The 27,561-nt window shown below is 62.6% G+C and overlaps 1 protein-coding gene across 4 annotated transcripts in view; it reads right to left on the reverse strand.

Annotated features, from left to right (window-relative positions):
* ABCA2 (ATP binding cassette subfamily A member 2) overlaps positions 1-23,728 on the reverse strand; it is a 33,934-nt gene extending 10,206 nt beyond the window's left edge. The window contains exons 1-30 of one of the 4 annotated variants that reach the window (XM_068164243.1): positions 23,609-23,728; positions 16,228-16,321; positions 13,945-14,056; positions 12,959-13,125; positions 12,646-12,773; positions 12,377-12,481; positions 11,748-11,933; positions 11,426-11,644; positions 10,512-10,843; positions 10,053-10,212; positions 9,637-9,765; positions 9,206-9,373; positions 8,830-8,926; positions 8,249-8,422; positions 8,062-8,164; positions 7,386-7,500; positions 6,863-7,053; positions 6,519-6,669; positions 6,049-6,253; positions 5,347-5,511; positions 4,896-5,076; positions 4,386-4,598; positions 3,912-4,108; positions 3,644-3,826; positions 3,048-3,232; positions 2,850-2,970; positions 2,301-2,591; positions 1,130-1,342; positions 848-950; positions 143-471 (exon numbers count right to left, since the gene is read on the reverse strand). In XM_068164243.1, coding sequence (XP_068020344.1) covers positions 143-471; positions 848-950; positions 1,130-1,342; positions 2,301-2,591; positions 2,850-2,970; positions 3,048-3,232; positions 3,644-3,826; positions 3,912-4,108; positions 4,386-4,598; positions 4,896-5,076; positions 5,347-5,511; positions 6,049-6,253; positions 6,519-6,669; positions 6,863-7,053; positions 7,386-7,500; positions 8,062-8,164; positions 8,249-8,422; positions 8,830-8,926; positions 9,206-9,373; positions 9,637-9,765; positions 10,053-10,212; positions 10,512-10,843; positions 11,426-11,644; positions 11,748-11,933; positions 12,377-12,481; positions 12,646-12,773; positions 12,959-13,125; positions 13,945-14,056; positions 16,228-16,321; positions 23,609-23,674 — 5,083 coding nt within the window. In that variant the 5' untranslated portion in view covers positions 23,675-23,728. Of the gene's footprint in view, positions 1-142; positions 472-847; positions 951-1,129; positions 1,343-2,300; positions 2,592-2,849; positions 2,971-3,047; positions 3,233-3,643; positions 3,827-3,911; positions 4,109-4,385; positions 4,599-4,895; positions 5,080-5,346; positions 5,512-6,048; positions 6,254-6,518; positions 6,670-6,862; positions 7,054-7,385; positions 7,501-8,061; positions 8,165-8,248; positions 8,423-8,829; positions 8,927-9,205; positions 9,374-9,636; positions 9,766-10,052; positions 10,213-10,511; positions 10,844-11,425; positions 11,645-11,747; positions 11,934-12,376; positions 12,482-12,645; positions 12,774-12,958; positions 13,126-13,944; positions 14,057-16,227; positions 16,322-23,608 lie in introns of all 4 variants that reach the window. The other 3 variants (XM_068164244.1, XM_068164245.1, XM_068164241.1) reach the window with 3 other exon arrangements.
* Between the last annotated feature and the right edge of the window lie 3,833 nt (positions 23,729-27,561).

The raw sequence follows: 27,561 nt of genomic DNA on the forward strand, positions 1-27,561 counted from the left end.
AGAACTGAAGCTCTGCCACGCAAGGCTCTGCTGTGGTCAGGCCACTTCCAGGGGTCCCTGCAGCTGCTTCTGCAGGGGAGATCTGCCTGCTGGGGATGAGCCCCAGGCCCAGACACGCTTGAGCACCAAGTGTAGGTAATACCTTTGACAGCAGAGGAGAAGGTTGTGGAGTTCCAGGCACGGAGCAGGTCCTCATCCACTGAGAAGGGGTAGTCAGACGGAGCTGGGGATGGAGGCGGCGGCACAAAGTTGGAGAGTGGCAGGCCCTGGGTGAAGGAGTCGATGCACATGGCGTCAAAGTACTTGGCTGCCAGCATCTTGGACTCGTTGCTGTTGAGGTTGAGAGTCTGCATGGGCTGGTCCAGTGTGTTGTTGAAAGCCATCTTGAGGACACAGGTGGCCCCCACGCCAGAGGGCAGGTGGAAGGTGTTTACCAGCTGCTGGGGGCTGGCGTCAGGAGACAGCCTGATGCTGCGGGGACACAAGTGGGTGAGGAGGAACAAGGAGCAGGAGACACGGGCCTCACCACCTTGGCGATCTGCTGGAACCTCCCTAAGGCCTTGGTACTTATTGGGGCTGAACAGACACACACAGGGCACGCCCACCACGAGCCAAGCTGCCGATGGCAGCCAGCGTCAGGGCTGGCACCTCTCCCAGGGGGCTGCGGAGAATGGCAGCTGCTTTCTGCAGGGGGATGTGGCACTGGCCAGGCTCTGCTCCGAGTCTGAGGCAGCTCTGGTGCTGGCCCTGCTGTGGGCAGCCCTTCCTGCTGCCCCCATCACAGTCCCAGGGACGGGGGCAGGGATGGGGAAAGTGATGCTGGTCACCAGCGAGCAGCAGCTCTCACCGGTACTCATGCCGCTCCTCGTTGGCGTAAGGAATGAAGTTGCCCTTGGGCTGGGTGTAGTTGTGGTACTGTGATGGCGACAGGATGAGGGGTGGCAAATCACCTGCAAGGACCAGGACAGGACCTGCTCACACCTGCAGCACCGCCACACACAGGCAGACTGGCCCAGCACCAGCATGCCTTGTGCTTGACCCAGCCCCAGCCAGTGTCCCCCCGCCGGCACAGGGCAGGCAGGAAGTGCCAGCAGCAGCCCTGGTGGAGTGGGTGGGGTCTGACACGCACCTATTTCGGGCACAGAGAGGGCCACCGTCATGGCCACGCAGACGAAGAAGGCAGGCAGCAGGATCTGCGAGAAGAGGGCCTTGGTGTTGCGCTTGGCGCAGTGGAAGCGCTTGACGATCAGCCCATGGAACTGGCGCAGCTTCAGCCACCAGCCCTCCAGCTTGAAGCTCCCCTGGCCAGCCAGGTCCTGGTCCTCTGCCTCCGCCTCTTGCTCTGGGAGGAGAGAGGGACGTCAGCCCCCGGGCACAGGTGGTCCTGCGCCTGCCTTGGCCCCGAGGCAGAGGGTGGCACGCAGCCCTGAGCCACGGCAGCGCAGCCCTGAGCCACGGCAGCGCAGTGGGGTGAAGCAGGGCAGCTGGCTGGGGGGCTCCTCTTGGCCCCCAAGGGGAAATTCAGACAATAGTTTTGAAAAAACACCTAAATTGGTGCTTTCTGGCAGAGCTCCATTTTCCCATCAGCTCTCCCACCCGGCAATGAGTCAGCACAGTCAGGAACGAGGGATGGGGCATGGGTGAGGGTACCCACCAAGGATGAGCTCTGGGGGGGCTTAGCTGTGGCACTGCCTCAGCTCTGCCTCTCACAACCCAAATCACAACACTCAAAGTGGCCCCAGATGGGGAGCCAGGGTGGCACATCCCTGAATTAACCACAGGAGCTGCTGGGATCAGCCAGGAAAGGCTTTGTGAATAAAACAGGAGCTTCAGGGCACTTGCCTGCATCCTCCAACCTCCAGCAATCCCAGCACCTGGTTAGGGAGAGCCCCAAGCCCAGGTACAGAGAGTAAAGCTGCCAGATGGAAGAGGACTCCGTGCCCAAGGGCCAAGAGGAGACAACCTGGCCAGGCACCAGCATGAGGAGCATGTTAGTGGGATGAGTCTGCAGGGTGGCACTCACAGGGTCCAAGGGAGGCAAAGGGCACAGCTAACACCACCTGTGCCTGCTGGCTCCATGTCTCAGCACAGGACTCTCCCATGCATGCAGCATCAGTCTGGGGCTGATGGAACCACCCATTCCCAACCCACCCCACTAGGTTGCCAGTCTCTGGGCAGATACCAGATACCAGGCTACCCATCCCTGGCCCACTCACGTGCCCTGCCCAGGGCCAGCTCTGCCCTCAGGCACGCGCCGTGCCCCAGGCGGGCAGCTCCCCGGCCCTGCCGCCGGCACGCACCTTGCAGACTGAAGTTATCGGGGTCCTGGCGGTTATGGACCAGGGGGGCATAATCCCCAAAGAACTCCGAATAGGCCCCACCTTCGTCGCCCCGCACGGAGCCCACCGAGGAGGACGAGTGCAGGGAGGCCTGCGACTGTGCCAGCCTGGAGCAGGTCACCAGGTTGCTGAGCTCCACCTCCGGCTTCTCCAGCACCGCTGCTTCGGCAAGGGGCTCCCCGTTGGCCTCGGGCTTTGGGCCCAGCTCAGGAGTGGGTGGCTGCAAGGCATCCTTCTTGGACTCCTTCATGTCTGGAAGGAGAAAGGGGCTTGCCACTGGCCATGCCGCCCTTCATCGTGGTGTGGCTCGGTGGGCACAGGTGGGAGCTGCAGACTCGGCGTGGAGCAGAGGCTCGCTGCCCTTGGCCAGGATGGGGTCTGCTGGAGATCACTTCCCTTGGGAAAGGAGACTCCTGCAGCCACATGCAAGGGAGAGGAGCCACCGAGCCACACCGACGCGCAGCACCTCAGCCGCCCCAGCAGCGCCACGTGTGCCACTGCCACCCGTACCCACGTCGCTGTTCTCCAGAGACTGGTCCTCCTCAGACACCTTCAGGAAGACCTCCTCCAGTGTGGTGTCCATCAGCCCAAAACTGGTGAGGTCCAGCTCCTCCAGGCTCTGCTCCAAGTGCTGCAGAGGCAAATCACTGCGTGAAGAGCGCAGGAGGTGCAGGAGGCCCTGTCCACCCTGCCAGCCCCAACAGGTACCTGGAAGAGCCTCTCAAAGCAGCCCTTCTTGACGGCCTCGCTGGGCAGGATGTAGGAGAGCTCGGTGTTGGTGTCAGAGATGAGGAGGCAGGAGGCCACATACTTCTTGATGAACTGGGAGACACGCGGCTCAGAGCAGGGGCTGAGCGAGGAGTGGGCCAGGGGGCTGTGTGGCTGGCCAGGCTCTGTGACAAGAGGCAGCTCTGCTTGGTCACTGCACACCTGGCTTCCCACCAGGACCCCCTACACCCATCCTACACCCCAGCACCACAGGGACTCCTCCAGCCTCCATCAGAGAGTGCTGGCAGCTGCCATGCCTGGCCTGGGGATGGTGCTCTACACCGTGATGCACATCTTGGTAGGCCAGACAGCACCAGTGCCTGGAGGCAAATGGCACCACACAAAACAGAGATGGGATAAGACAAGGCTGAGCGATGCCAGCTCCTACACCTCTGCCTTGTCCCCCTCTGCACTACATGTGTCCTAAGAAGACCTGGAGAGGGAGCATTTAAGTGTTGACCTGTACTTCCTTTCCTGGACTGAGGAAGGGCTGGTCCCATCTACTCCTCTACACAGGGTCCCACTGCCCACCAGACCTGTGCCATTCCTGGTGTCTGACTGCTTCTTGACCACAGTCAGCTTGTAGCCATCACCGTAGGTGCTCTTCAGGAAGAGGGGGGAGCCACAGCACTTCAGCTTGCCATGGGAGATGATGGCGATGCGGTCACCCAGCAGGTCGGCCTCATCCATGTGGTGTGTGGAGAGCAGGATGGTCCTCCCTGGCAGGGGCACCAAGCCTCAGCAGAGAAGCCAGGGCCAGGACAGCTGGAGGAGCAATGTGTGGCTCTGCCCACCTCTGCTCACCTGGCTTGTACTTGAGGATGAGGTCCCAGATGGCCCTGCGTGCGTAGGGGTCCACGCCAGCCGTGGGCTCATCCAAAATCACAGCCCGTGACCCACCCACAAAGGCAATGGCCACGGACAGCTTCCTCTTCATGCCCCCCGAGAGGGTCTGCACCAGGGAGTGTCGTTTGTTGGAGAGCTCCAGGTCCTCAATCATCCTGGGGACAGGGAAAAAGCAGCAGGGGTGCAGGGGGCCACACTGGCACCCAGTACCTGCAGGGTACACATGACACCTCTCCCCTGTGTGGCACCTATAGCCTTTGGCCACTGAAAGAGCTCAGCTTCTGCTGCTTCCACAGCCTTTTGGAAAACACTTTGTGGAGCTGCCCCAAGGAAGATCTCTGCTACCAGATGACCCAGTGCAGCTCAGGCAGCAGGAAGGGCACGCACTCATGCGACAGGCACAGGTGGGGCGAAGGAGCAGGAGGTGCCTACTTGTCCATCTCCTTGCGGATCTCCTCCTCTGCCATACTCTTGAGCTGGGAGTAGAACCACAGGTGCTCCTCCACGGTCAGCCTGTCGAAGAGCACGTTGTGCTGGGGACACATGCCCAGGTTCTTCCGGATCTCATCCATCTCCGTCCGGATATCGTGGCCATAGATGGTGGCGGAGCCCGAGGTTGGAGGGAACAAGCCGGTGAGGATGGACCTAGATGGATGGCGGAAAGGGACAAGTCGAGGGACCTCACACGCCTCTGTCTAGTCCCAGTTCCAACCACCACCTCCCTCCAGGAGCATCTGCTGAGCCCCAGACACAGCAATGTCGGTGCAGGACCACGCTCCTGCTACTTGTCCCCTTTTTGTGCCATCCCTACATCCACACTGCTGCCCTCTGGGCATGGCACCAGCTGCCGCAGGGCCTTGCAAGGATATTATGCAGCACCTTTCACACCCACTGCAGCTGGCCAGAAGGACGTGGCCCTTGTCCACTCTGATGGGCACTCACATGGTGGTGGTTTTGCCTGCGCCGTTGTGCCCCAGGAAGGACACCACCTGGTTCTCATAGAGATTAAGGCTCAGCTTGTTCAGTGCCAGCTTCTTGTCTGTCTTGTAGACCTTGGTGAGTTTGTCAATGCAGACAACCAGGGGCAGGTGTGTCGGCTCCTCCTCGATGCCGCGCGTCTCCTCTGCTGCAAGGGCAGGATGGTGAGCAGCCGGGGCGTGGGCAGGGAGGCCGAGCTTGGAGGCTTGGAGCCTCTCACCTCCATCCCGTAGTGCCTGTGCTGGCTCATGGCCCCGCTCCCTCTGCCTCTCACAAGCTTCCCCATTCCCATGCCGTGGGGCAGCAGCACTTGACCCAAGATCCTGCCCCGACAGGGGCACAGGGGATACATGGGGGTCCACACGGGGCCCTGCAACAGCGTCAGGCCACCTCCCGCTGCCCTGCCTGCCCTTACCCAGCCTCCTGCTCTCCATGGCACAGGCCTGATCCTCCTCCATGATGCTGAGGCGGGTGGTGCGGGACCAGGGCCAGGTCCACTCCCAGGTCTCCACACGGCCATTGCCCAGCCAGTAGGACTTCTGGAAGGGGAAGTACCAGGGCCGCGGCAAACCGAACATTCCTGCAAGCACAACCTCTGCAGTCAGGGCCAACCCCACCCCCACAGCTGTGCAAAAGCTGGGGCAGAGCTCAGCACAGGTACAGACACAGACACAGCCCTGCAGGTTCCCCCACCTCGGGGCCATCACTGCAGGGTGTGAGCCGCAAGTGTCCCTGAGCTTAGGGCAATGCTGCTGGGTTGTGTGAGCAGGCAAAACCCTTTGGGCTTTGGGCTGGGCCTGCCTCGTGCTTCAGTTTTACCAGGAAAGCAAAGGAAGCAGGTGAGACCCTTCCCAAAGAGATAAAGGGGAACAGTGCTCCAGCCACAGGAACCTCCATCTGCCCAGCGAACTAAGATACCCAACTGAAGACCTCCAAGGAACATGCTGGTGTCCCCAGTCGGTCAGAGCGTGTGGGCAGGTGTCCCCAGCAGGACAGAGGGGCACCCTGGAGGCATACTGCCAAATCCTACTGAGCCAAGGCTGAACACCAACAGGAACCAGCAGGTCCCCAGGGAGGAGGCTCAGAAGTATCCTCATGCCCCACTGCTCACACACACCTGGGTGCACAGCCTCAATGTACCACGTGAGCACGCCATACACCACAGCATCCATCATCAGCATCATCATGGACAGCAGGAGGTTGAAGTCATCTCCTTCCACGGGGGACTGGCTGAAGGTGTGCCACTGGATCCCCACGCCAGCCACCTCATACAGTGCAAAGTACTTGGAACCCAGCCCAAAGGCCGTGGTAGACATGAGGGACTGTGGAGAGGTGGACAGAAGGGAAGGGAACGTCAGTAGCAACCAGAAGCCAGCTCTGGAGGAACAGGCTGGGACAAATTCCTACCCAGTGCTGCCCCACTCAGCCCTCCACGTCCTGGGAGGCATCAAACCCTCTGGAGATGCCTGCAAAGCCCCACAGGGAGCTGGATCTCACAGGCAGAGATTTGCCCAGGGCTTGCTGACAGCTTGGAGGCCCAGGGCAGACCTGGGGTCAGGGACGGCCACGGGAGCCACAACAACTCACCGCGATGCACTTCTCAAAGGCTGTGATCTTGTCGTGGGCCACCTCCTCCCGGATGGCCACGTACATGTAGGGAACATAGCTGAGGAAATAGATGATGCCTCCACAGGCAGAGGCCAGCTTGGCCTTGGAGTAGAGCACTGATACCAGGAAGCTGCAGGGAGCACAGCGTCACCTCAGACCCTGCCCCACACTGTCCAGCTCTGGTGGTTTTGAGTGACGAACCGGTGGCCCTCAAAGGAGCTGGTTGGGGGAACCTGAGCCCCTCCATCAGCCCTCGCCCACACCGCTCCCAGCACCCTCATCCCACAGCCCAGGGACAGCAGGGCGCGGCACAGGCAGCTCACCAGAACATGATGGTGGCCACGGCGTAGACAGCAAGGAAGAGCCAGATGATGAGGACGTCGCTGTGCATCAGCACCTTGCCGTACTTGAGGATGGCGGTGAGCGCCGTGACCGAGATGGAGAGCTGCACGAAGCCAGTGATGAACCAGGCCACCCAGTGCACGGCGTTGTTCAGGCCCATCATCTTCATCACCTGCGAGCACACCTGCTCAGTGCGGCCGGCCTGGTCCTGCTGGACACTCGCTGCTGCTGGCAGAGCGCCGGCAGCACCGAGAGCTGCCTAGGGGCTGCTGGCAGCAGACAGGCCGCAGCACCCTCTGCCAGGGTGCCAATGGGATCAGCTCCCTCCGCTGCTGGGCAGGGCTTGTGCCAGGGATGCTCTGAAGGAGCGGCTCAGCCCAGGGCTGGAGGATCTGCCTCAGCTCATGCACTCTGGAGAGATGGGGAAGGGGCCCACGGGCACAGTGCAGGACTCGGAGCTCAGAATGCCAGCTCCTCCCCAGGGCTCTCTCCCACCACCCTCACCTCCTTCAGGCGATGCTCCTTCTCTGTCACAATGTGCTGGATCATCATGGCCACCGAGTAGACCCAGGAGATCACCATGCACAGAGGCATCATGTGCTCAATGACAAAGAGGAAGCTGACAGGGCAAAAGGAGAGAGGGGAGAGCTGGATGGTGACACCACCACAGATATCTGGGCAAGACCCTGGGCACACAGCAATGGAGGGGCTCTCCCACCACCCAGGAGAAAAACAGCTCTCTGTTCTAGCGGCTCCTTAATGCCCTGAGATGACTTCTCCAGTGAGCCCATAGGACAATCTGCTGCACTGGCTGCCAGGTCCTGCCAGGCAGGCAGCAGATACAGACTTGGCCTGGTGCCCTCCTGACATCGTGTGAAGGGCCCTACCCAACCTTCTGCCCTAGAGGGGCTTTGGGACTTCTTTGGTTGCTTCCTCTAGACCACTGTGTCCAACAGTCACCCACAGACCCATGTGTTATCCCTGTACTCCCCAAACACAGCCATGAGGTCCTCACTTCAGCTGCAGGTTGGGCATAAAGCCTTCCCCTGCCTGCTTCTGTTCCAAATAACCGAGCTGAGCTGGTTCATCATTCCTCTCAATGTCACCAACCTCCCCCAGGCCCCCAGACTTCTGCCTGAAGAGGGACAGTGCTGCCCCTGCCCACACAGGTGCCACTCACTCATCCCGAGTGTAACAGGGGTAAGGGAACATCTGCACGTAGTTGCCAGGCTCCACCACGTCATGGCCAACAAAGGTGTTAATGAGGGCACGCTCCATCATGTCTAGGGAGAAGGAGGCCAGGCTGAGCACACAGGATGGGCAGAGGCTGGGGACGTGGGCAGCTGTGGCAGGGAGCTGGCGCTCACCCTGGATCCAGACGAAGCCGTAGAGGAAGTAGAAGCGGCCGCCGGTGTTGGGGCCAGGCCGCCAGTACGCCCGGCGGATCTCGTTGGTCTTCTCCGTGAAGCTGGAGTTCTGCCGGATCTTGTACATGACGTGAGGCGGCAGGGAGCCGTCCCTGTTGGTCTGGAATATGACACCTGCAGCAGTGCAAGAGGCAGGGAGCTCACTGGCACCACAGGAGATGGCTGCAGCAGTGGGCCCACAGCAACGGGCAGGGACATAGAGGAGTTCATCAGGTCCCAGCCAAGGGCACAGAGAGGGCTACCATGGATGAGGAGGGCGGACGTGACCCTGGCATGGAACACAAGGGCACACAGACCACAAGCAGAGGTGGTGGGAGAGCCAGGACAGCAGCAGGGCGCTGTGCCCAGCAGGACTCAGCCAGTGGCAGAGGATGGGTACCAAAGGATGTTCGGTTTGCTCATCCACCCAACTCGTGAACCAAGGGAACCACGTCCCAGAACCAGTGGCCTCAGCCTGGGGAACAGCTGGAGAAGGCCACAGCTTAGGGACCCCTGTAAATGGGAGGTCCCCAGGGACATACTGGCAAATACTGTGACGTTGTCTTGGTAGGCCTGGTTCAGTGTGTAGTTGACGATGCTCTCCTCGTCCGGGAAGCCTTTGAAGATGTCCACACTGACCTGGTGGGAGGAGAAGGCTGGTGAGACCCCAGTGACCCTGATGGGTCTGGCAGACAGACCATACCCACGGTGCAGCATGTGCCACCCACAGCCACCTCGTGAGCTCCTGAGCCCAGCAGTGGATGAGCTCCTCCGCTCCTGACATCTACCCCAAAACTCAGAAGTCTCCTCCACCACTCCTGTCCCATGACCTCAAGGAGGTCTGAAGAGACCTGACTCCTCTTTCAGCCCCACAAAGCCTGGCTGTGGGCAGTGGGTGGTCAGCAGGCCCAGCCTCACCTTGGCCATGAAGTGGACCCAGCCACAGGCAGCGTTGTCGATGGTGTCCAGCTGCTGGAGCAGGATGCTGGCGTTGGGCAGGGAGAAGCTGCCGTTGAGAAAGTTGTGCAGAACGTCACCGTCAGAGACATTCAGGATCTCTGGGTGCCTGTGGAGGTCAGCAGCAAACTGGGACAGAGAGGGAGACACAGGAGGGAGAAGTTGAGGTACTCCTGTCTCACAGCAGCCTCTTCTCCCCAGAGACACACAGCATGGGGACCAGGGGCACAGCACCCACGCTGCCTCATCCTCACCAGAGGAGGGTGGGCACCAAGAAGCACCTGAGAGCTTCATGTGAAGCGGCTAAGAGGAGTCTGGTGGGCAGGTCAGCCACTTCCCACCCCTGGGGCAGTGAAGTCCAGGCAGGCTCAGTGCCCTCCACACCATCCTACCTGCTGGAGCCAGCGGATGCGCCTCTGCAGCCTGCCCTCCTCCAGGTAGGCACGGATCTCGGGGGAGATGTTCAGCCATGCTTTGGCATAATGGGTGACATTGCCCACAAAGGCAAAGGTCTCATTGGCCTAGGGGGAAGGAAGGTCACACAGCAAGAAGAGGCTGGGGCCCCCCTGCTCTCTGGGATGGCTAATATGGCACGAATGGGATGGCATGGGAGCATCTGCCCACCTCCCAGCACAGGCATGGACACCCCAGCAGGAGCCAGGGCCTATCTCTGGCAGCACTGACTGGCAGCTGGCACCTTCCTCCCTACTCTGCCCATGCCCTGCTGAGCCTGTCTGGGCAAGGAGGTCCTCATGGTGTGGGGCTGTTAGGAAAGGAAGGACTGGGGTCGCAGCCTCTGCACCCTCACCTTCAGGATGACCTTGTCCACTTCAGTGCCCACAGGTGCATACAGGATTTTGGGGTTGCTGGTCATCAGGTGCACGAGCAGGCCCAGGTTCCGCTGCTCCTTGCTGGTGAAGCCCAGCGAGCTCATGTTGCCCTGCTTCAGTGCCTCGGGCTCGATCGTCCTGCACAGGGGGGCTCAGGCTGCTGACTCTGCTCCAGTCCCAGCACCTCTCGCTGACAGCAGCCCCCAGCCCTATCCAGGAGGGGACTTCACACCCAATCCCATGCCAGCACAGCACTGCCCAGCATGGGGAGCTTCCCCTTTCTGTGGCACAAGGATGCAGTGCAGCACCCACTGCCCACACACTCAATCAAAGGACGCAAGGGGCCCTTGCCTGGTGGCAAGGCGGAGGCGGCTCCCACCCCCCTCTACCCTCCACAGAGCATCTGGACCCAGCCCCTCCAGCCCCAGGGCTCCTACCGGTTGTTGCCGCAGAGGATGGGCTGCAGCCCGGCCCAGAGCTGCACGAATGCAGAGAACTGTCCCTGGGGGTTGTCTCCCCCAGCTGGCTCCCCACCAGCACCTTCCTCCTCTGCTGTGGCATTGCCGGCTGTAGCGTTGGTGCCGGCCCAGCCGGTGCTGTTGGCCGTCGGCAGCGGGGCCTTGCTGGCGCAGGCTCCCCTGGGCAGCAGCTTGGCCAGCGCCGAGAGGATGTCCACATCACGGAGAACCTTCTCCATCTCCAGCAGGTCCTCCAGGAAAGTGCGGAGGCGGTGCTGGGCAGCTGTGCTGTTTACCTCATCCAGCTTCAGCTGTGAGGATGAGAGGGCAAGGGCTTACCTGGGGCTGGGCTGACAGGGCCCTGCTTGCCAGCAGGACACCAGAGGGGACCCCAAGCAATAGCACATCTGCCTTCTTGGAGAAAGGGTCAGAGATGGGGCTCCAGACCCACTGCCATGCCTCCATGGCTACCAGGCAGGAGTGCAGGCAAAGGCTGGCAGGACCTGGCTGAGGCGCCCAAGATGTCCCTCAAGCAGGAAGGGACTGCAAGGGACATGTCAGACTTGGGTGGCACAAGGAGGGGAACCTCAGAGCAAGCCTTGAGGAGCTCTGCCACCAGAGACATTGCCAGTCTCAGGAAGAGAGGCCTGTAGGGAGACACTCGGCAGGTGCTGGGGACACCCAACCCCATCCAACAAACAGGCAGCAACTGAGTGGTGCCAGGAGAGGAAGTCATCTGGGAAGACCCTTATGGGACTGAGTGAGGTAAAGGGGTGATCAGGTAACAGACCCCCCCCATCCCCACACATCCCTTGGCAAGTAGGGAAACCCTGCCCGGGACTTAGCCCTGTCCCACACCTGGTGGGGAGCACACTCCACGGCCCTGCCCTCACCTTGCTGATGATCTTGGGGGTGTCCAGCTGCTCCCGCAGCTCGGCGGCCAGCTGTGCGAAGCGGCGGCGGCGAGCGGCACGGCTGCTGTTGCAGGCCAGCGCCCGGTACAGCTGCAGGAGCGGCTGCTGCCCCGGGGCCACATGCAGCAGGCGGCGCAGCCCCCCGGGGCCCTGCTCGCATGTCAGCTGCTCCAGCACCGGCCCCGTGAAGAGGACACCCTGTGGGGCAGGGAGCCGTGGGGCACAGCCTCAGGGCACTGCAGCAGTGCCTACACCACTGAGCAACTGCCCATAGCCCCAGTTCACCTCCTGAGCTGCTCACCTCCATCTCGGTGACAAAGGCCTGGGGGCTGTCAGGGGTGGCGAGCGCTGGGCCGGCGCTGGAGAGCCCCAGGGCGTGGGACAGCAGGCGGAGCAGTGCCGGCCGGCGGGAGGCTGCCGCGGGGTCCTGCAGCGCCCGGTGGACCAGCCCTTCCCGCAGGCTCCTCCAGCCACTGGGGAGGCTCTTCTGCAAGACAACTAGCTGGGATGGCTGGCGGTGCAGGGAGTCCCCAGGTTTCCCCTCCACGTGTCCCCAAGCACATGTGAACAGCCCCACAGCACCCACAGCCACAGTCTCCATGAAGAGGGGAATGAGACAGAGCACAAGTCCCCTGCATCCCAGCCACAGGAGGGAACAATCTCAACAGCCACTGTCCAGATGATGCCATTGCCCATGGCAGTGAGAAACTGAGGCAGACACTGGTGTGCCTCAAAGCACTGGGGAAACTGGTGGCAGCACCAGCACGGGACCCAGACCTGCCAGCTGCTGCACTGGCCACCTCACAGCATCTTGATAAATCCCCTCTGCTGAGATGGATACCCCCAGATCACCCTGTGGTGGGACATGGAGGAAATGTGGAGGGTGAGCTCTGTCCCACCCTGTCCTTCACACATAGCACTGGTCCTCACCTCCAGCTTTGTCATCTTCTCAGCAGGGCCAAACCCATCCCACAGGTCTTGCTCGTGGATCTCATCGGGTACCAAAGGGAAGGAACCAAAAAACAGGCGATAGACCTGCAGCAGGGATGGAAGGGGGGAGTGGAGACCCCGCCCAGCAGTGCCACAGCATGGGGGGCAGGGCAGGGGAAGTCCTGGCTGGGTGCCCACTGACTCAAACCGGGTCAGGACACGCCCATTCACCAGAGCAGAGCCAGACCCCCCTGCAGGTCACCACTCACCTCCCGCAGGTCGATGCTGGAGCCCAGGAGCAGCTCTGCTGTGCTGTTGGGGAGGGACAGGTTCTGCACCAGGAAGCGGCGCAGCTCATCCTGGTCCTTGGCTGCCCATGCCAGAGTGAAGCCAGATCCTGGCATGAAGCAAGGCACAGGAGTCAGAGCGGCTCTGCAGTGCCAGGGACACATCACACAGCTGGCCCTGCGCAGCACACAGCCGTGCGGGGCACTGCCACACGGCACCAGCTTGCTGGGCGCCCGCTGGGCACTCCCAGCCCTGCCCGTGCAGGCAGCGAGGGGCAGGCAGGGCACAGCCTACCTGCAGGGCTGCTGAAGTGAGGCTCCATGGAGCTGGGCTCGCTGCTGCTGAGAGCCTCCAGGTGCCGTCGGAGAGACTCCAGCTCCTCCTCCAAGCCTGGGTGCTGCGGGTCAAAGAGGCTGCTCTGCTCCACAGCCTCACTCAGGTGCTCCAAGAGCTGCGTCACCCTGCGAGAGCACCACGCTGGCTTCAGGCAGAGCCATGGGGACAGCTTCCCCATTGCCCCCAAGACACTGAGGTGCTGGAGCACATCCAAAGAGCACCAAAGCTGTGATGGGACCAGAACACGAGTCTGAGGAGGAGCAGCTGAGTGAACTGGGTTTGTTCAGCCTGGACACAAGGCGGCTTAGGGGGAGACCTTCTGGCTCTCTGCAGCTCCCTGATAGGAGGCTGGAGCCAGATGGGGGTTGCTCGCGTCTCCCAAGGAACAAGTGATAGGAGGAGAAGACATGGCCTCAAGTTGTGCCAGGAGAGGTTCAAGTTGGACATGAGGAACGATTTCTACCCCTGAAGGGCTGTCAAACCCCAGAACAGGCTGCCCAGGGCAGTGGTGCAGTCTCCATCTCTGGTGAGATTTAAAAGAGGTGTAGGTGTGGTGCTGAGACAGGGTTCAGTGCTGGGTCAACAGCTGGGCTTGATCCAACCAACCCAGTTCTGTCAATTCCACAGAGCTCTGGGGAGGACAAGTCCATCAGGCACATGGGGCAGCAGTGCTGCCCACCACAGGGCACCAATGCCCCAGGAGCTGCCCTCACCTCACAGAACCCACTGTGTCAGGGGTAGAAAGGAAAGCCTCAAGGTATCCTCAGGGGCCACTTCTCTCCTCCCAGCACAGGCACCTGGGAGCCCATGCAGCGAGCCAAGCTGGCCCCACATGCTCTGCACCCAGGTACTTTGGGAGACACAGGCTTGTGCCCTGCCCCTGGCAGCACAGTGCCAGCATGGGAAGGGGCAGGCTGAGTGCAGGGGGTGGGAGCAGGACTCACGTGGAGTTGGAGTACTGCAGGAAGCCGAACTCATCGCGCTGGCCGTCGGGGCACAGGGACTGCATCACTGGCAGGATCCCGGCCGAGGTGAGCGGCGCCGCCGTGTAGAAAGCTGGAGGCAGCGAGAGGACCAGGAGGGGCCAGAGGAGGTGTGGGCAGGGCAGGAGGGGAGGCAGGGGGAGCAGGAGGCCACCGGAGAGACAGACACTCAGGTCAGAGAAGCACGCACCAGGCCTGGCCAGCCCCGTGGCAGGTTGGCGGCCAAGGTCTGCAGCTGTGCCCCCAAGGCTGGTGGCTCCTTGGGGCTGGCTACTGCCCTCTTCTTCCTGCCTGCTGCCCACCCTGGTACAATGCCAACTTCTGCCACCTGTCCCCAGGATGGCCGCCAACCTACCCCGGCCTCTGGGCCTCTCTTGTTAGTAACCTTCAGAGGCACTGCCACATCTCCAGAGGAAGAGGAGAAGGAGGAAGAATACAACAGGGAGAACAGAGTTGTTGCAGTTTCCCGAGCCCATGGCCTCCCCCCTGTCAGGCTGCCCCCACAAGCAGCTGCTGGAGGTGGTGGAAATGGAGAGAAGGTAGGGAAGATGGAAGAAGTGAGGAGCAGCAAGGAGACAGCAAACCTTCCCCCTTCCACCAGCACTGAGCCATCAGCCCTGCCAGGGCCATTCCACACACTGCACCCAGACAGGGTCCTGGCTGAAGGGGACCAAAAGTTGTCACTGGGCAGTGCCTGGACTGCTGGCCCCGTGGTTATTTGCAGGTCAGTGCCATTAGCACAAGAGGCAGTGGGCAGGGCTAGTGAAGATGGGCTTCTGGCAGGGACAAGGGACAGCCCAGGGCAGGCAGGGATTGGCACAATCAGGGCAGTAGCCTGCTGCAGGCACAGGACAGATAGTGGTGGCCACACCACGCTTTGGTGACAAAGCCAGTGGCAACTTGCAGGCCTTCAGTCTCTTAGTGCTGTGACAGGGACCTGGTGAAGGTGAAGGGGTGGCAACCATCTCCAGCCCCTCGGAGACTAGTCCTGGGTGGGGCACAGGCAAGATAAGGGACCTTAGGTCAGCATATGGATGCCAGCACCCAGCAGGGTCTGCCCCAGGAGAGGATGGCACAGAAGAAGCTTCCACCTGGGCTGGAAAGCCCTCTGCAGCCCAGGGAGCCAGGACATCACTGCCATGGGGAACACATCACTGACAACTCAGTGGGGCAGCTGGGCAGCCCCCAGGAGGAGCAGGCAGGGGCCACCTAGTTCTGCCCAAGCTCATCTTCACCAGCTCTGGAGCAGGGTTACAGAGGTGTGGATTAGGCCAGAGTGAGTTGATCCAAACCAGGCTCTTTCTCCCCCAGATCTGCAGCTGGCCCAGGCAGGAGCAGGGGGGAGGCACCCACCCACCCCATCAACTTACAGACTGGCGCATGCAGTGCAGGCATGGAGGGCAGGCAGGGGATGGATGGTGGGAAAGAAAAAGAAAACATGAGCAAAAAGAACACAAAATCGAACCAAAAGCCCAGAGAGGACGGAGGGCAGGGCAGCGCCGGGCAGCGCCGGGCAGCGCCCGCGCCGGAGCCGTGGCATGCAGCTGGGCTCTCCCTCGCTGGCAGATGCTGGAACACAGCCTGGCACCATCGTCACATCGGCTCGCCGCCACCGCCTCCCGCTTCGACCGCGGCCCCACCGCGCCACCCGTGCCCAGGCACCCCCTGGGGCGGGCAGCCCACAGGCTGTCTCAATGCCATGCTGAGCCCTGGTGACCTGGCGGCTGCACTCCACCATCTCCTCTCATTGCCACAGCCTGTGGGCGCCGGCACCCATGGCCACAGCCGGAACCGAGGCTGAACAACTCCAGAAGCCTCCAGCTCCGAGCCCATCGCTTTGCCACCCTGCCAGAACCCCTGAGACCCCACGGCCAGGTACAGGGCTCCAGGCAGTGCATCTCCCCCCAGCAATGAGGAGCAGGGAGCCCTTCCCAGTGCCACCCAGTTCCAGCTCCCACTTCCCCCCACAAAATGTCCTTGCCAATGGCAGTCAGAGGCTGGCTGGCACTGCCAGCCCCAGGGCAGCTCCCCCAAGGCTGGCCCTGGCCCTGTTACAGTGTGCTCACCCAATCAAAGCAGGCTCTCCAAGCCCCACACCTGCCCTGCCAGCCCTCAGCTGCAGCCCCCGCCCAGCTGTTGCACTCACCCACCCCCAGGTGGTCCTTAGAATGCTAAAGCAGCTCCCCAGAGCCTCAGGGTGGCCCCTAGTGTGGGTGCCCCACATGCCACCCTGCTGGCACTCACCTTCCTTCACAGGGATCGTTGGCTTCTTCTGCCGCAGCCCCAGCAGGATGAAGAAGAGCACCAGGGGGATGAAGATCTCAAAGGCCAGCACCCACTGGGAATGACACAAAGCAGAGGGACTGTGACACCTGGGGACAGGACCTGGCCATCAGGGCACATGGGCAGAATGGGGGTCCCTGGGGTGCTGGCCCAGTGTGGCACTGTGCCAGCACCTCAGATGTGGCTGGCAGCACAGTCACAGCTCAGAGTCACCCAAGGGTCTCCTGCCTGCACCTGCCTGGGGCACCTCAGGGAAGGGTTCCAGAGTGGCTGGATCCCCACTGTAGCAGCACATGCAGGGTGCCAGGGCAGCAGCACCTTCAGCAGGAGCAGCTGCTGGTGGTGTGCACCGGGAGGGACTGCCCAGGCCACATCACAGTGACACTGCCCATGCAGCAGCGCGCAGGAGAGCCACAGCAGGGGGGGAAACCGAGGCACAGGGTGAGGTGAGCCAACCCCAGCTCACTTCAGGCCAGACCAGCCCCTAGGCTGGTTCTGAGACCCCAGGACCTGCTGCCACAAGCACCTCTGCCCATGTGTGGCTGCAGCACTCCTGTGGGCACCACCCTTGGCAGGACTGTGGGACCTCTAGGTGCCCTCCAGCACTGCCCTCCCTCCGAGCCGCCGACTTCCAGTAAGAGTGAGCAGAGAAAGGAGGGCAGGAGGGGGTGGGGGGGGCAGACAGCTCAGAAGCAGTGGCAGTGCCAGAGGATCCCCATCTCTCTGGCACCACCAGTCCCAGGCACAGTCCTTGCTGGACTGGGCAGGGTGGGGCAGCAAGGAACACTTGGACCCACTCTGCCCACCCCCCGCCTGTTTACCAGGCACACAATGGGGGCTCTGTGCCCGAGCGCCCGTGGGGCCATCCCCCACACCCAGGCCAGGCTGTACCAGGCTCCCCTGGGGACTCTTGGGGCCTCAGTGGCAACAGCAGGGACTGTCCCCTTGTATTTTGGAAGTGGTCATTGACCTTCTGCTCATCTCCTTCCCGAGGCCTCCCCTGTCCCTGCCCTCTCCTGCACTGCTGCACACCCGTGCCAGGGCCGGCACCAGGGGCAACACAGCCATGGGCAGACGTGGCAGCAGAGCAGGGCACACTGCACCTCCACAACTGCTCCTGCCCCTTGGCTCCTGGGTCTAGCCCCACAGGGGCTTCTCCAGCATGACAGAGCAGGGGGCAGGGCTGCCTACACCCACAGTGGGGCAGGGGCACTGGCATACATCAGTGGGGAAGGTGAGGGGATGCTGTTCCAAGAGAACCTCAGCCCCTCTGGGGTGGCACCCAGCAGGGGCACCCAGCACTGGCACAGCCTGGGGATGGAATCATAGAATTGTTAGGGTTGGAAGGGACCTCAAGGATCATCCAGTTCCACCCCCCCTGCCATGGGCAGGGACACCTCACACCACAGCAGGTTGCTCACAGCCACCTCCAGCCTGGCTGCAAACACCTCCAGGCAGGAGGCTTCCACCACCTCCCTGGGCAACCTGTGCCAGGCTCTCACCACTCTCATGGAAGAAGGCCTATCACTCCCTGACACCTTAAAAAGTCCCTCCTCAGCTTTCCTGTAGCTCCACTCAGATCCTGGAAGGCCACAAGAAGCTCTCCTGGGAGCCTTCTCCTCTGCAGCCTGCACAACCCCAACCCCTCAGCCTGTCCTCAGGGGGTGCTCCCATTTGTGGGTGCAGGACATGGGGGGAACATTTGGGGACTGTGTGAGGAACAAGGGGGGGGGAAGGCAGAATCCAGGTGACTGGGAAGGAAACACTGGGAGGAGGAGAAGAGAAAGGCCAGTGGCTAGCATCACCTGCCCATGCCCTGCACTGCCCAGTGTGCTCTGCCCTCTCCTCTCATTCATTCCTGTCCTCCCTCCTCGAGGACTCACACACATCTGGACAGAGGTGCAGCTGCAGCACCCAGGGTGGGACACAGGTCCCAGGGGATCTTGTTCCCATATGGCAGTGGCTGGTGGGAGCATGGGACAGCTCCTGAGCAGCAGCAGAGCTCTGCTGCCAGGGGCATCCACTCCATGCAGGCCTGGCAGAAAGGAAAGGGCCTGGAATTGCACCAGAGGAGGGCTAGATTGGAGATTAGACAACATTTCTCTGCTGAAAGAGTGATCAGGGATTGGAGCAGGCTGCCCGGAGAGGTGGTGGAGTCCCCAGCCCTGGAGGCGCTCGAGGAGTGCGTGGCCACGGCACGTGGGGCCATGGATTAAGAACATGGGGGTCTTGGGTCGAAGGCTGGACTGGATGATCCTGGAGGTCTCCCAGCCAAACCAGCTCTGATTCTGTGAGCTACACTCCCTGCACAAGAGCTTCTCAGCCTGCTGGGAAGGTGAGCAGGACAAGGCCACAGGTTCACATCTGCCTGGCAGCACTGGCGGTGGGTGATGGGCACGTCTGCCAGGGCCCACGCTCACCCTGCTGCGGGCTGGGCTCGGGGCAGCAGGATCCTGTCCCACTCCTGCAGAGGCTGATGGCTGCTGCTGGCCCCAGGCTGCCACCTCCCTGGCAGGGGGAAGCTCAGCTCACGTAGCTCCCACGCTGCCAGGCCAAAAGCACGGAGGGGACACAGAGTGGCACAGCGGGCACAGCCTCCGGCCAGCACCAGGGGCAGCAGGAGCTGCGCTGGAGCCAAGGGTCACACTGCCACCGGTGCTGGGCACTGGCTCTGGCAGGACCCTCTGCTGTGTTCTGGGGATGGCCCCATGGCCAAGCCAGGCTGAGGCAGCTCTTCATGTCCATCACCACCACCCAAAACTCAGCTCCTGCCCCCTCCCAGCAGTGCCCCAAAGCCCCCAGCCAGTGCCTCTGGCCAGCATGGTGCAGCAGAGGGGCAGCCAGGGAGCAGGAGACCCCCCTGGAGAGCCTCACCCTGGCAGCACACATCTGCCGTGGCAGCACCCCTCCCCCAGCGCCTGCCAGGGGTCCTCCTGGCCCAACAGAGGTGAAGCAGCACCAGAAACAGCCCAGGACAAGTCTGGCCTGCACAGCCCCCATCCTGCACACAGTGGAGGGTGGGGCAGGGCTAGGCTGAGCTCCTCCCTGGGGAAGAAGGAAAGCTCCCTGCCAGCCTCTCCTGCAGGTGCCAGTGCTGCCCACGGGGCTGGAAGCAGCAGGTGCCAGCCCAGGGGAGCCTCAAGGGTCAGACCCTGGAGCACCACCCCAACTTTTCCAACAGCATTTTAGGGCTGGCACAATTCCCTCAGCTGTTTTGATGGCTCCAGACTTGAATCATCATTAAAGACTCCTTCACCTCCCCACAGCTGGGAAGCACAGGCAGGGGCAGGCCATGGGCACAGCCAAGGCCAGGACCAGAAGCTGTCAACTCCCCACTGAGGCCTGGCTGCCATCACTCCTGCTTCTGGCTGCAATTTGCTTAGTGCAGGTTGTGCTGTTCACCTCTTGTCCCACTGCCACCTGCCCCAAGCAAGACACATCCCCAGCCCTCACAGCCTGCCCTGTGGCCCTGGCATGGCAGCCTGGGCACATACCTTGATGAGGCTGCAGGAGGATGGAATTTGTCAAGACCTCTCTCAGACCTGCTACCAGCATGGCAGAAACAGAAACTCAGAGAAAGCCAAGCACAGTTTCTCCTCATGCTAGCTCCATGGTTCTGTGTCTGCCAGACCAAGAAGGACATGGCACCAGTAAGAGCTGTGCCAGCAGCAGTGCCCCTGCATCAGCCCATGGCACTGGGGCACAGCCACACAGCGCCTGGCCTCAGAGCAAATGGGCTTGGGCTGGTGGCATGGTGTGGAAGGACTGGAAGGATGCTCTGACTGCCCTGCAGCCTCTCCCCACTGGCAGGGAGCAAGGCAGAGACCAGCAGGATCAGTGCCTCATGGTCAGCTGCCCTCTGGGCCACTGTGGCCACCAGGCACTCTGCAACAGGTAGCCCTCACAGCCAGCCTGCAGCAGGAATTCACAGGGACACTGCCTGGTACTGCCACACCAGCAACAGGCTGCCAAGCCCATGTGTGCCCCACCTCCCCCACACCTGCTGCACACAGTGAGGGGGCAAAGAGCACCCAGAGCCCAGGCAATGCCAGCCCTGGCAATTCCTGCTGCAGGGGCTGGGATCAGCCCCCCCCCCAGCACCAGCAGCTCCAGTGCAGGCACAAGGAGCCCTGATCCCCCCCAAACTTCAGGCTTTCTCATTGTGGAGGCCTCATGATCCCTCCCCTCAGCTGAGGAGCAAGGGGCAGACCTGGCAGGGCAGGACAACTCCTTTGGCTGGTGGGAGCTTGCCAGCTCTTGGCCAAGGAGCAGAAGGCACAAACCCTGCCCAGGGCAAAGCAGCCCAGACTGGAGCCCCACAGATGCTGTGACACCAGAGCAGCACCTGGCACATCAGCTCCTGCTCATCACTCCCCCAGAAGCACTCCAAACTGCCAGCACTGCCCCAGGGCCAAATCAACCCTCTCATAACCAGCACTTCAGAGCTGGGAGCTCCAGCTGCAGTCACCTTCCTGTCCCAAAGCATGGGCACAGAGGGTCATGGGGAAGGCAGCCAAGCACCCTGAGTCATGCCTGCAGTCACTGTGGAGTGATCACCTGTTACTTTTACATCCAACAGGTTTAAACTGGAAGCCTTTAGGGAGCCCATCCCTCAGGATATACACAGCTGAGCTCATCCTGTGTCCCAGCAGGCACAGTGACAACGGCACAGGGCTGTCATTGCCCCAGGGAACTGCCCATCCTCGGGCAGCCACAGCCTGGCTTCCCTCCACCAAGAGCTGCTGATGCTCCTGCTCAGGCTCCCATTGTGCTGGGGCTCCTGCCTGAACTTCTGCCTTAGAAAGAACAAAACCAGAGCCAGACCTCAGAGCAGCCCCCAGAACAGCTCAGTCATGCCAGGCAAAGTCCAACACTGCCAAGGGCAGGAGGCCTTACAGAGGCAGCACAGGAGAGCTTGCCAGGCTGCAGGCACTCACTGGTGGTGAAGGGGGCTGGTGACACATGGGTCTGTGGCTCACAAGCACACCTCTCAAACCTCTCTCCAAGGCCACCCAGTCGTGCAGCTTCCCTGGACCCAACCACCGCTGCAGCCTCCAGCAGACCAACCACGACCCCACCGAGTGCCCATGGACCAGGTCTGTCCTGCAGGCGCTGCTGTGCCTCCCTACAGTGCTGCTGCCCCAGCAGCCCTTGGTGCCAGCCACGACAGCAACCCTCCCAGGCCCACCGCCACTCAGGGGCAGTGCTGCTCCCACGGGCCCAAGCGCAGCATCCTCAGCCAAGCAGGAGGTGTCTGCTCCCCACAGACCACAGCTGCTGCGTGTTGCTGGGAGGAGAGCACACATGGTGAGGAGCTTACCCCAGGGCAACACCCTGCAGCACAGGGCTGTGCCAAAGGGCAGCTGCTGGCAGGGCCTGGGCAAGGCACACACCACACCCTCTGTGAGGCTGGGAGAAGCCAAGCAGTCCCCACTTCCAACCCCCCAGGGATGAACCCCTAGCAGGGAAGAGGTCTCATGCTTTGCCCCCTCCCCTGTACCAATCCTCCCAGGCTCTGCCTGACACAGCAGGACCAGCCTGGCAGGGCACGGATTTGGTTTTCCTTGGTGAAACACCCAGCACTGAGCGGGGCCAGGTCAGACCTGCACTGAGGGATGCTCACACCAGGAGCTGACAACGCTGGGCTCTGGCACAGGGCCCAGCACTGCCCTGGCTGGCCAGGGCTGGCAGCTCTGCTCTCAGCTGCAGGCACAGGGCAGGGCTCCCCCAGAAGCAGGCAGGATGGCATCCCTGCATCGATGGGGAACACAGGGTGACCACGGGACTCGCACACAGCAGAGGCACGAGGATGTAGGTGACATGCACAGGGCATGTACGTTCTCAGGGCACGACTACCCCAGCAGCTGCACCAAGCTCATCCTTCTGCACCTGCAGCACTGGGGGCAGCTCTTGCCCTGGCACACAAGTGGTCCTCCTCTTGTTTCATCCACACCTAGCATTGCTGGGTGGGCAAGAGGGTGCTACCTCTCCTGCAGCAAGCAGACACACAAGTGATGGTCCTCACACTGGGAGTAACCAAGCCTGTGCTCCTTGTGCTCCTGCAGCTTTGCACCCCCATGCTGCCCACTGGACTGGGGAGGGTCAGAGAGGAACGGGTGCCCAGCAGACATGCACATGCCCAGTCTGTAACCCCACCAGCCATGGCACACAGGTTGGGTCCATTGCTAAGGGACAACAGATGCCAAGGTGTAGCTGTGCCAGCTAGCTCACCCTCACGGGCAGGGGTCCCAGGCAGCCCCTCACCATGGCTACAGATCTCTGCAGGGAGCAGGGATGACTCAGCCGAAGAGCATCGCTCCCCTCACCCATTTGGGGGGCACTGGGGATGCCAATGCAGCTGGCACCTGCTGCCTATGCCCTCCCCTGCCTGTCCCCGTCTCAGGTGGTACCTGGTGCTCCAGCCACCGGGACAGAGGACTGGATGCTGGCAGGCTGCTAGCGAGGTAAAGCAGGATGAGGCCTGCAGGATATTTGGGAGGGGGAAGGAGGAGAACACTGCCAGCTTGGGAGCAGCAGTTTGCTACCCTCCCCCATCCTCTATAAATAACCTGGCGGCTGGGGCCCAGCGCACGCAGCCCCCGGCCCTGCCCCGCCGCCAGGGTCCCTTCCTGGGGGTGCCCTGCTGCCCGCCCGGCAGGGCTCGGTAAGGGAGCCCTGGAGAGGAGCAGCCGGGCAGGACCACCCGCATTCGCCCCCCGACAGAGCAGCTGCCGTGCGGCCGCCTCCGCCACCCCCGGGGCACAGCAGCTCCGCGGACCCCGCTGCTCAGCCTGGCCTCCGGCGCAGCAGCAGCTCCGACCCACATAGGCTGCGGGAGCCCACCGACAGCCTGCGGGGCGAGCTCTGCCGGGCGGAGGGGCGGCCCCGGCGCCAAGGAGAGGGCTCTCAGGTGCCCCGGGATGCCGGCACGGAGCGGCCGCCACGGCGGACGCTGCTCGGGGCAGCCAGCACCCGGCCCCGGGCCCCTCCGGCCACCGCCGGGCCCGGACAGCTCCCGCGGACACGGGCGGGAGCGGCGCAGGAAAGCCGCCGGCAGCCCGGGCAGAGGGCGGCGGGGCCGGGCGGGGGCGGGCAGGGCTCACACAGCCAGCAGCCCCCCGGCGAGCCCGGCCCCGGCGCCAGGCCCCGCAGCGCCCAGGCCCGGCCGGCGGCAGGGCAGAGGCAGGCTCCGCACCGCCGCCCCCGGGCCCCGCTCGGGGCCTCGCCGCCTCCCTCCCCGGCCCGCAGGGAGGCTCCGGCGCCGGGCACCCCCCGCGCTCGCCGGGCACCCCCCGCGCTCGCCGGGCACCCCCCGCGCTCGCCGGGCACCCCCCGCGCTCACCGGGCTGCGCCGCTTCAGCGTCACGTTCTTCCAGAGCAGGAGGTGCAGCTGGTGCAGGAACCCCATGGCCGGGCCCGGCCCCGCGCAGGGCCCCCTCGGTCGGCGCCGCCGATCACCTGCCGCCCCCCGCCATGCCCCGCCGGGCTGCGCCTGCCGCAGCGAGCTGCGAGCGACAGCAGGGCAGGCTCCGGCCGCGCCGCCCGGAGCCCGGCACGGCACCACCCCCGGCCCCGGGCCGCCGCCGCCGCCCCTTAAAGGCACCGCTGGGCCGCGGCCGCTGCGCGCCCACCGCCCGGCTCGGCTCGGCTCGGCTCGGCTCGGACCAGCCCGGCGCGGATTAGCCCGGCGCGGCTCGGCTTGGCCCGTCCTGGCTCGGCTAGTCCCGCAACCCAAGGTGGGCCCGAGCCTAGCCTGGCTCCCCGCTGCCCCTGAGGATCTGCAGCCGGACCCTGCGCCGCCCGGGGCACCGCTGGAGCCCGGGAGCAGGGCTCCTGCCCTAGGGAAACCCTCGGTCGCTGCCCCCGGCCCTGCTCCAGCTCCTTCCCAAGCCAGAGACCTGGAGCGGGCAGGCCTCGCTGGGCTCTGCCGCTGGCCCTGCAGGGGCAGCCTCGCTGCAGGGGAGCTCATCACCGTGAAGGGCTGCGGGCCAGGGGGGCATTACTGTGCCTACATGCTGCTGCCTATCCTGGTCAGCCCACCTGCCCCCAGGGAGATGCCCACAGAGCATGCAGGGATGGGATCTTTGGAGGGGAACAACTGGCCTGCAACGAGCTGTGCCACCCCCTGCCCAGCTGTGACTCCGGGCTGGGAGGAATACCCTCTGCAGCAGCAAGCATTCATCCAGGCAAGCGTTCTTCCCCTTTCCCTTCCACTTTATTTCAGGACTTATGCCTCCCTCCAGCCCTTCTCCCCATCTCCATCTCCATGCTGTGAGCAGGGCCAAGTGCAGGCCGGAGCTGTAAATAACTCCCTTGGCTGCCCCAGCCCCAGGGGGTGTTGCCAAGGCTGACTGCATTTCAGGCAGGCTCTGCCACAGCTGCCCAGGCTCTAACAAAAGCTCCTCTTGTCCTGCCACAAAGAGCCGTTCTTCAACAAACTTCTGGGCAAAACACTGTGCCAAGGTGAGGGGGGACAGGGGATGCCCAGGGGGACAGGGTGTTAGGTATGGCACTGCCCGGCCCTGTGCCTGGGGGAGGGCAGCTTCTTTGACGGTGCTGCAGCGGGTGTGGGCAGCGTTGAGAGAAGCAGGGCAAGGCGTGTGGCAGGGCTGGCTCAGCCCTTTTCCCTCTGCATCCTGATGGCAAGAGCAGTCTCAGGTCTGCTGCTCTTTCCCCTTTTTTGACCTTCTGGTGAGTTCTGGTGTCATAGAGCCACAGGCTGGGCTGGGCTGGAAGGGAGCTCCAGAGCTCACCCAGTCCAACCCCTGCACCCAGCAGGGACATCCTCCACTGGATCAGGGTGCCCAGAGCCCTGTCCAGACTCACCTTGAACACCTCCATGGATGGGGCCTGAACTCCCTCCCTGGGCAACCTGCTGCAGTGTTCCAGCAGCCTCCTGGGGCAGAACTTGTTCCTCACCTCCAATCTCAATCTGCTCTGTTCTCATTTCAAACCCTTGCCCCTGGGCCTGTCCCTGCAGGCCTTTAGCAGCAGTCCCTCTGCAGCCTTCCTTGTAGCCCCTTCAGGTACTGGAAGGCTGCTCCGAGGTCTCCCTGGAGTCTACTCTTCTCCAGGCTGAACATCCCCAGCTCCCTCATCCTCTCCTCATAGCAGAGGTGTTTCAGCCCCCTGATCATTTTCATGGCCTCCTCTGGACCTTCTCCATCAGATTCATGTCCTTCCTGTGCTGAGTGCTCCAGAGCTGGTTGCAGCACTGCAGGTGAGGTCTCACTAGTGTCCAGGAAAGTAGGGCCATGGGGGTTCAGCCAACACACTCTCCAGTCCAGCAGTGGCTTTTCTTGGTCCCTGGGAAGGAGGGTTGCAGGCATCCTTGGCTCCTCACAAGAGATTGTATCTGGGTTGTCTGCAGCCCAGGACAGAAACACCTCAAAACCCCCTGCCCTGCAGCAGGTCCTCAGCTGGCAGGGGCACACTGGAGAGGGTCACGACTGCAACTGTGGTTTGCACTCACCTCAGTCTCCTGCTGCACCAGAGTGGATCTTGGTGAACTTCACAGCTCTTCTGCTTGGCATGACCACAAAACCACACGAGGGGCCAAAAGAGACAGACCATGCATGCCATGGGGCAGCACAGCCGAGGACTTGGGCCCTTGAAGCAGCCCAGGGCCCCAGCAGCCCAGCTCTTCTGTGGACACTGCGCCCTGGGCACTATCCCTCGCAGGGTGGCTAAGCTCCTGTGTGTGGAGCCATCTGCAGATGGCAGCACCCAGCCACACACAGGTCCCTGCTCTGTGCTGGTGTCATCTGGTGTTACCCAACGCTCCCAGGCTCTGGCCACAGGCGCTGGGGGCTGCTGCCCAATCCACTCTGGCTGCGCTGGCCCTGCTGCTGCTGTGTCCCTAGGTCATGAGACTCGGAGTACCCACCAGGGGCATCATCCCTGCTGCCCAGGTGTCCTGGGGCACCACCCAAGGTTGATGGTTGCAAGTGCCAGGGACAAGCTCCCTCCTGCTCTGCCACCAATCCTGCATCTCCTGTGGAAACCTTGTGGCTGCTGCTGTCCCTGCTGCTGTCCTGGCTGCGGTCTCTAGGGCTGTGCAGAGGGAAGGGGGACGGCAGTGGGGATGCTGCTGGCAGCTCTGTCCTGCAGCTGGCAGGGCTGAGGCAGGTCAGGCTGGGAATGGTGCCCTGCAGGCTGTGCAGTGCCCCTTCTCTGGGCTCTCAATCGTGAAAGGGAAGAAATGCTGAAAGGGGGTGAGAAAAGATAACAGGAAACAGCCAGCCCCAGAGCTGCAGTTGGCCTCTGAGAAGCACTGGAAGCACAGAGCCCTGCTACACACCAGGGTGGTGGCATGGTGCTGTGCCCAGTCGCTGCCCAGCACCTCACCACCAGCATTTCAGCCATCCTTGCTCCCAGGATCCAGGCAGCTGGCAGAAGCCAGGGTGCACCAGGGGGCATAGGCCCTGAGGGTGCTCAAGGACCCCCACAGAGCAGTTTTGGATCCTATGCCCAGCAATGTGTGTGCCAGGGTATGCCCCTGCCAGCTCTGGGCACAGTGCTGTGCACCTTGGGACTCCACTCCCCACCTTTGCCACAGTTTTCCCATCTATTTTCCTGTGCCAGGGCTTTTGGGGAGACTTGGTGCCTGGACAGCACTGCCAGCAAAGAGAACAACCAACCACGTGGCCAGAGAAGGGCAGGCAGGTCCAGAGCCCTGGCACAGGAGGCAGCCCTGTGCAGATGCCTGTGGCACACATGTGCCCACTTCCCCTTTTGGTAGAAAACAGCCTGGCCAGGACAGGTGCCCAGGGCTTGGCAGCAATGAGGAGCTGCTAGTGCCACTTCAGAAGTTTCAAGATGAGTCAGTTGAAGTCAAGGTCAGGCTGGCATCCTGTTTGCAACCAGGCTGTGGGTGGCAGACAGGAGGCACCTTGGCAAGGCTGAGGGCAGGGCCCTGCCTGCACCAGCATGGGCAGGGCATTCAAGCCCCCAGCACATGCACCTGGCAAGGCACCAACTGACTCCAGCAGCCACCAGGAGGGAATCACCTCTGACCCTGCTGTTGGCACAAATGGTGCCAGTGGGAGTACCAGGCTGAGACTCTGGAGCTGATGCCATCCTCCATCTCCACCAGCTCTGCCTTGGGCAGCAGCAAATGCCAGGGAATTGCCTCATTCCAGGCTGAGCCCAGTGACATCCCTCTGCTGGGCTGCTCCTGGGTGACCTTGGAGGGAGCTGCCTGTGCCAGGGGTCTGCAGCCAGCCCCAAGGATCCTGCCCTCAGTGACCAGGGCTAAAAGCAGAGCAGCAGTGATAACAATGAGGTGCCAACGCT

The sequence above is a fragment of the Melanerpes formicivorus genome, unplaced genomic scaffold, assembly GCF_026170545.1.
Source record: "Melanerpes formicivorus ecotype bairdi unplaced genomic scaffold, bMelFor1.0.p_v2 SCAF_77, whole genome shotgun sequence".
NCBI classification, from domain to species: Eukaryota; Metazoa; Chordata; class Aves; order Piciformes; family Picidae; genus Melanerpes; species Melanerpes formicivorus.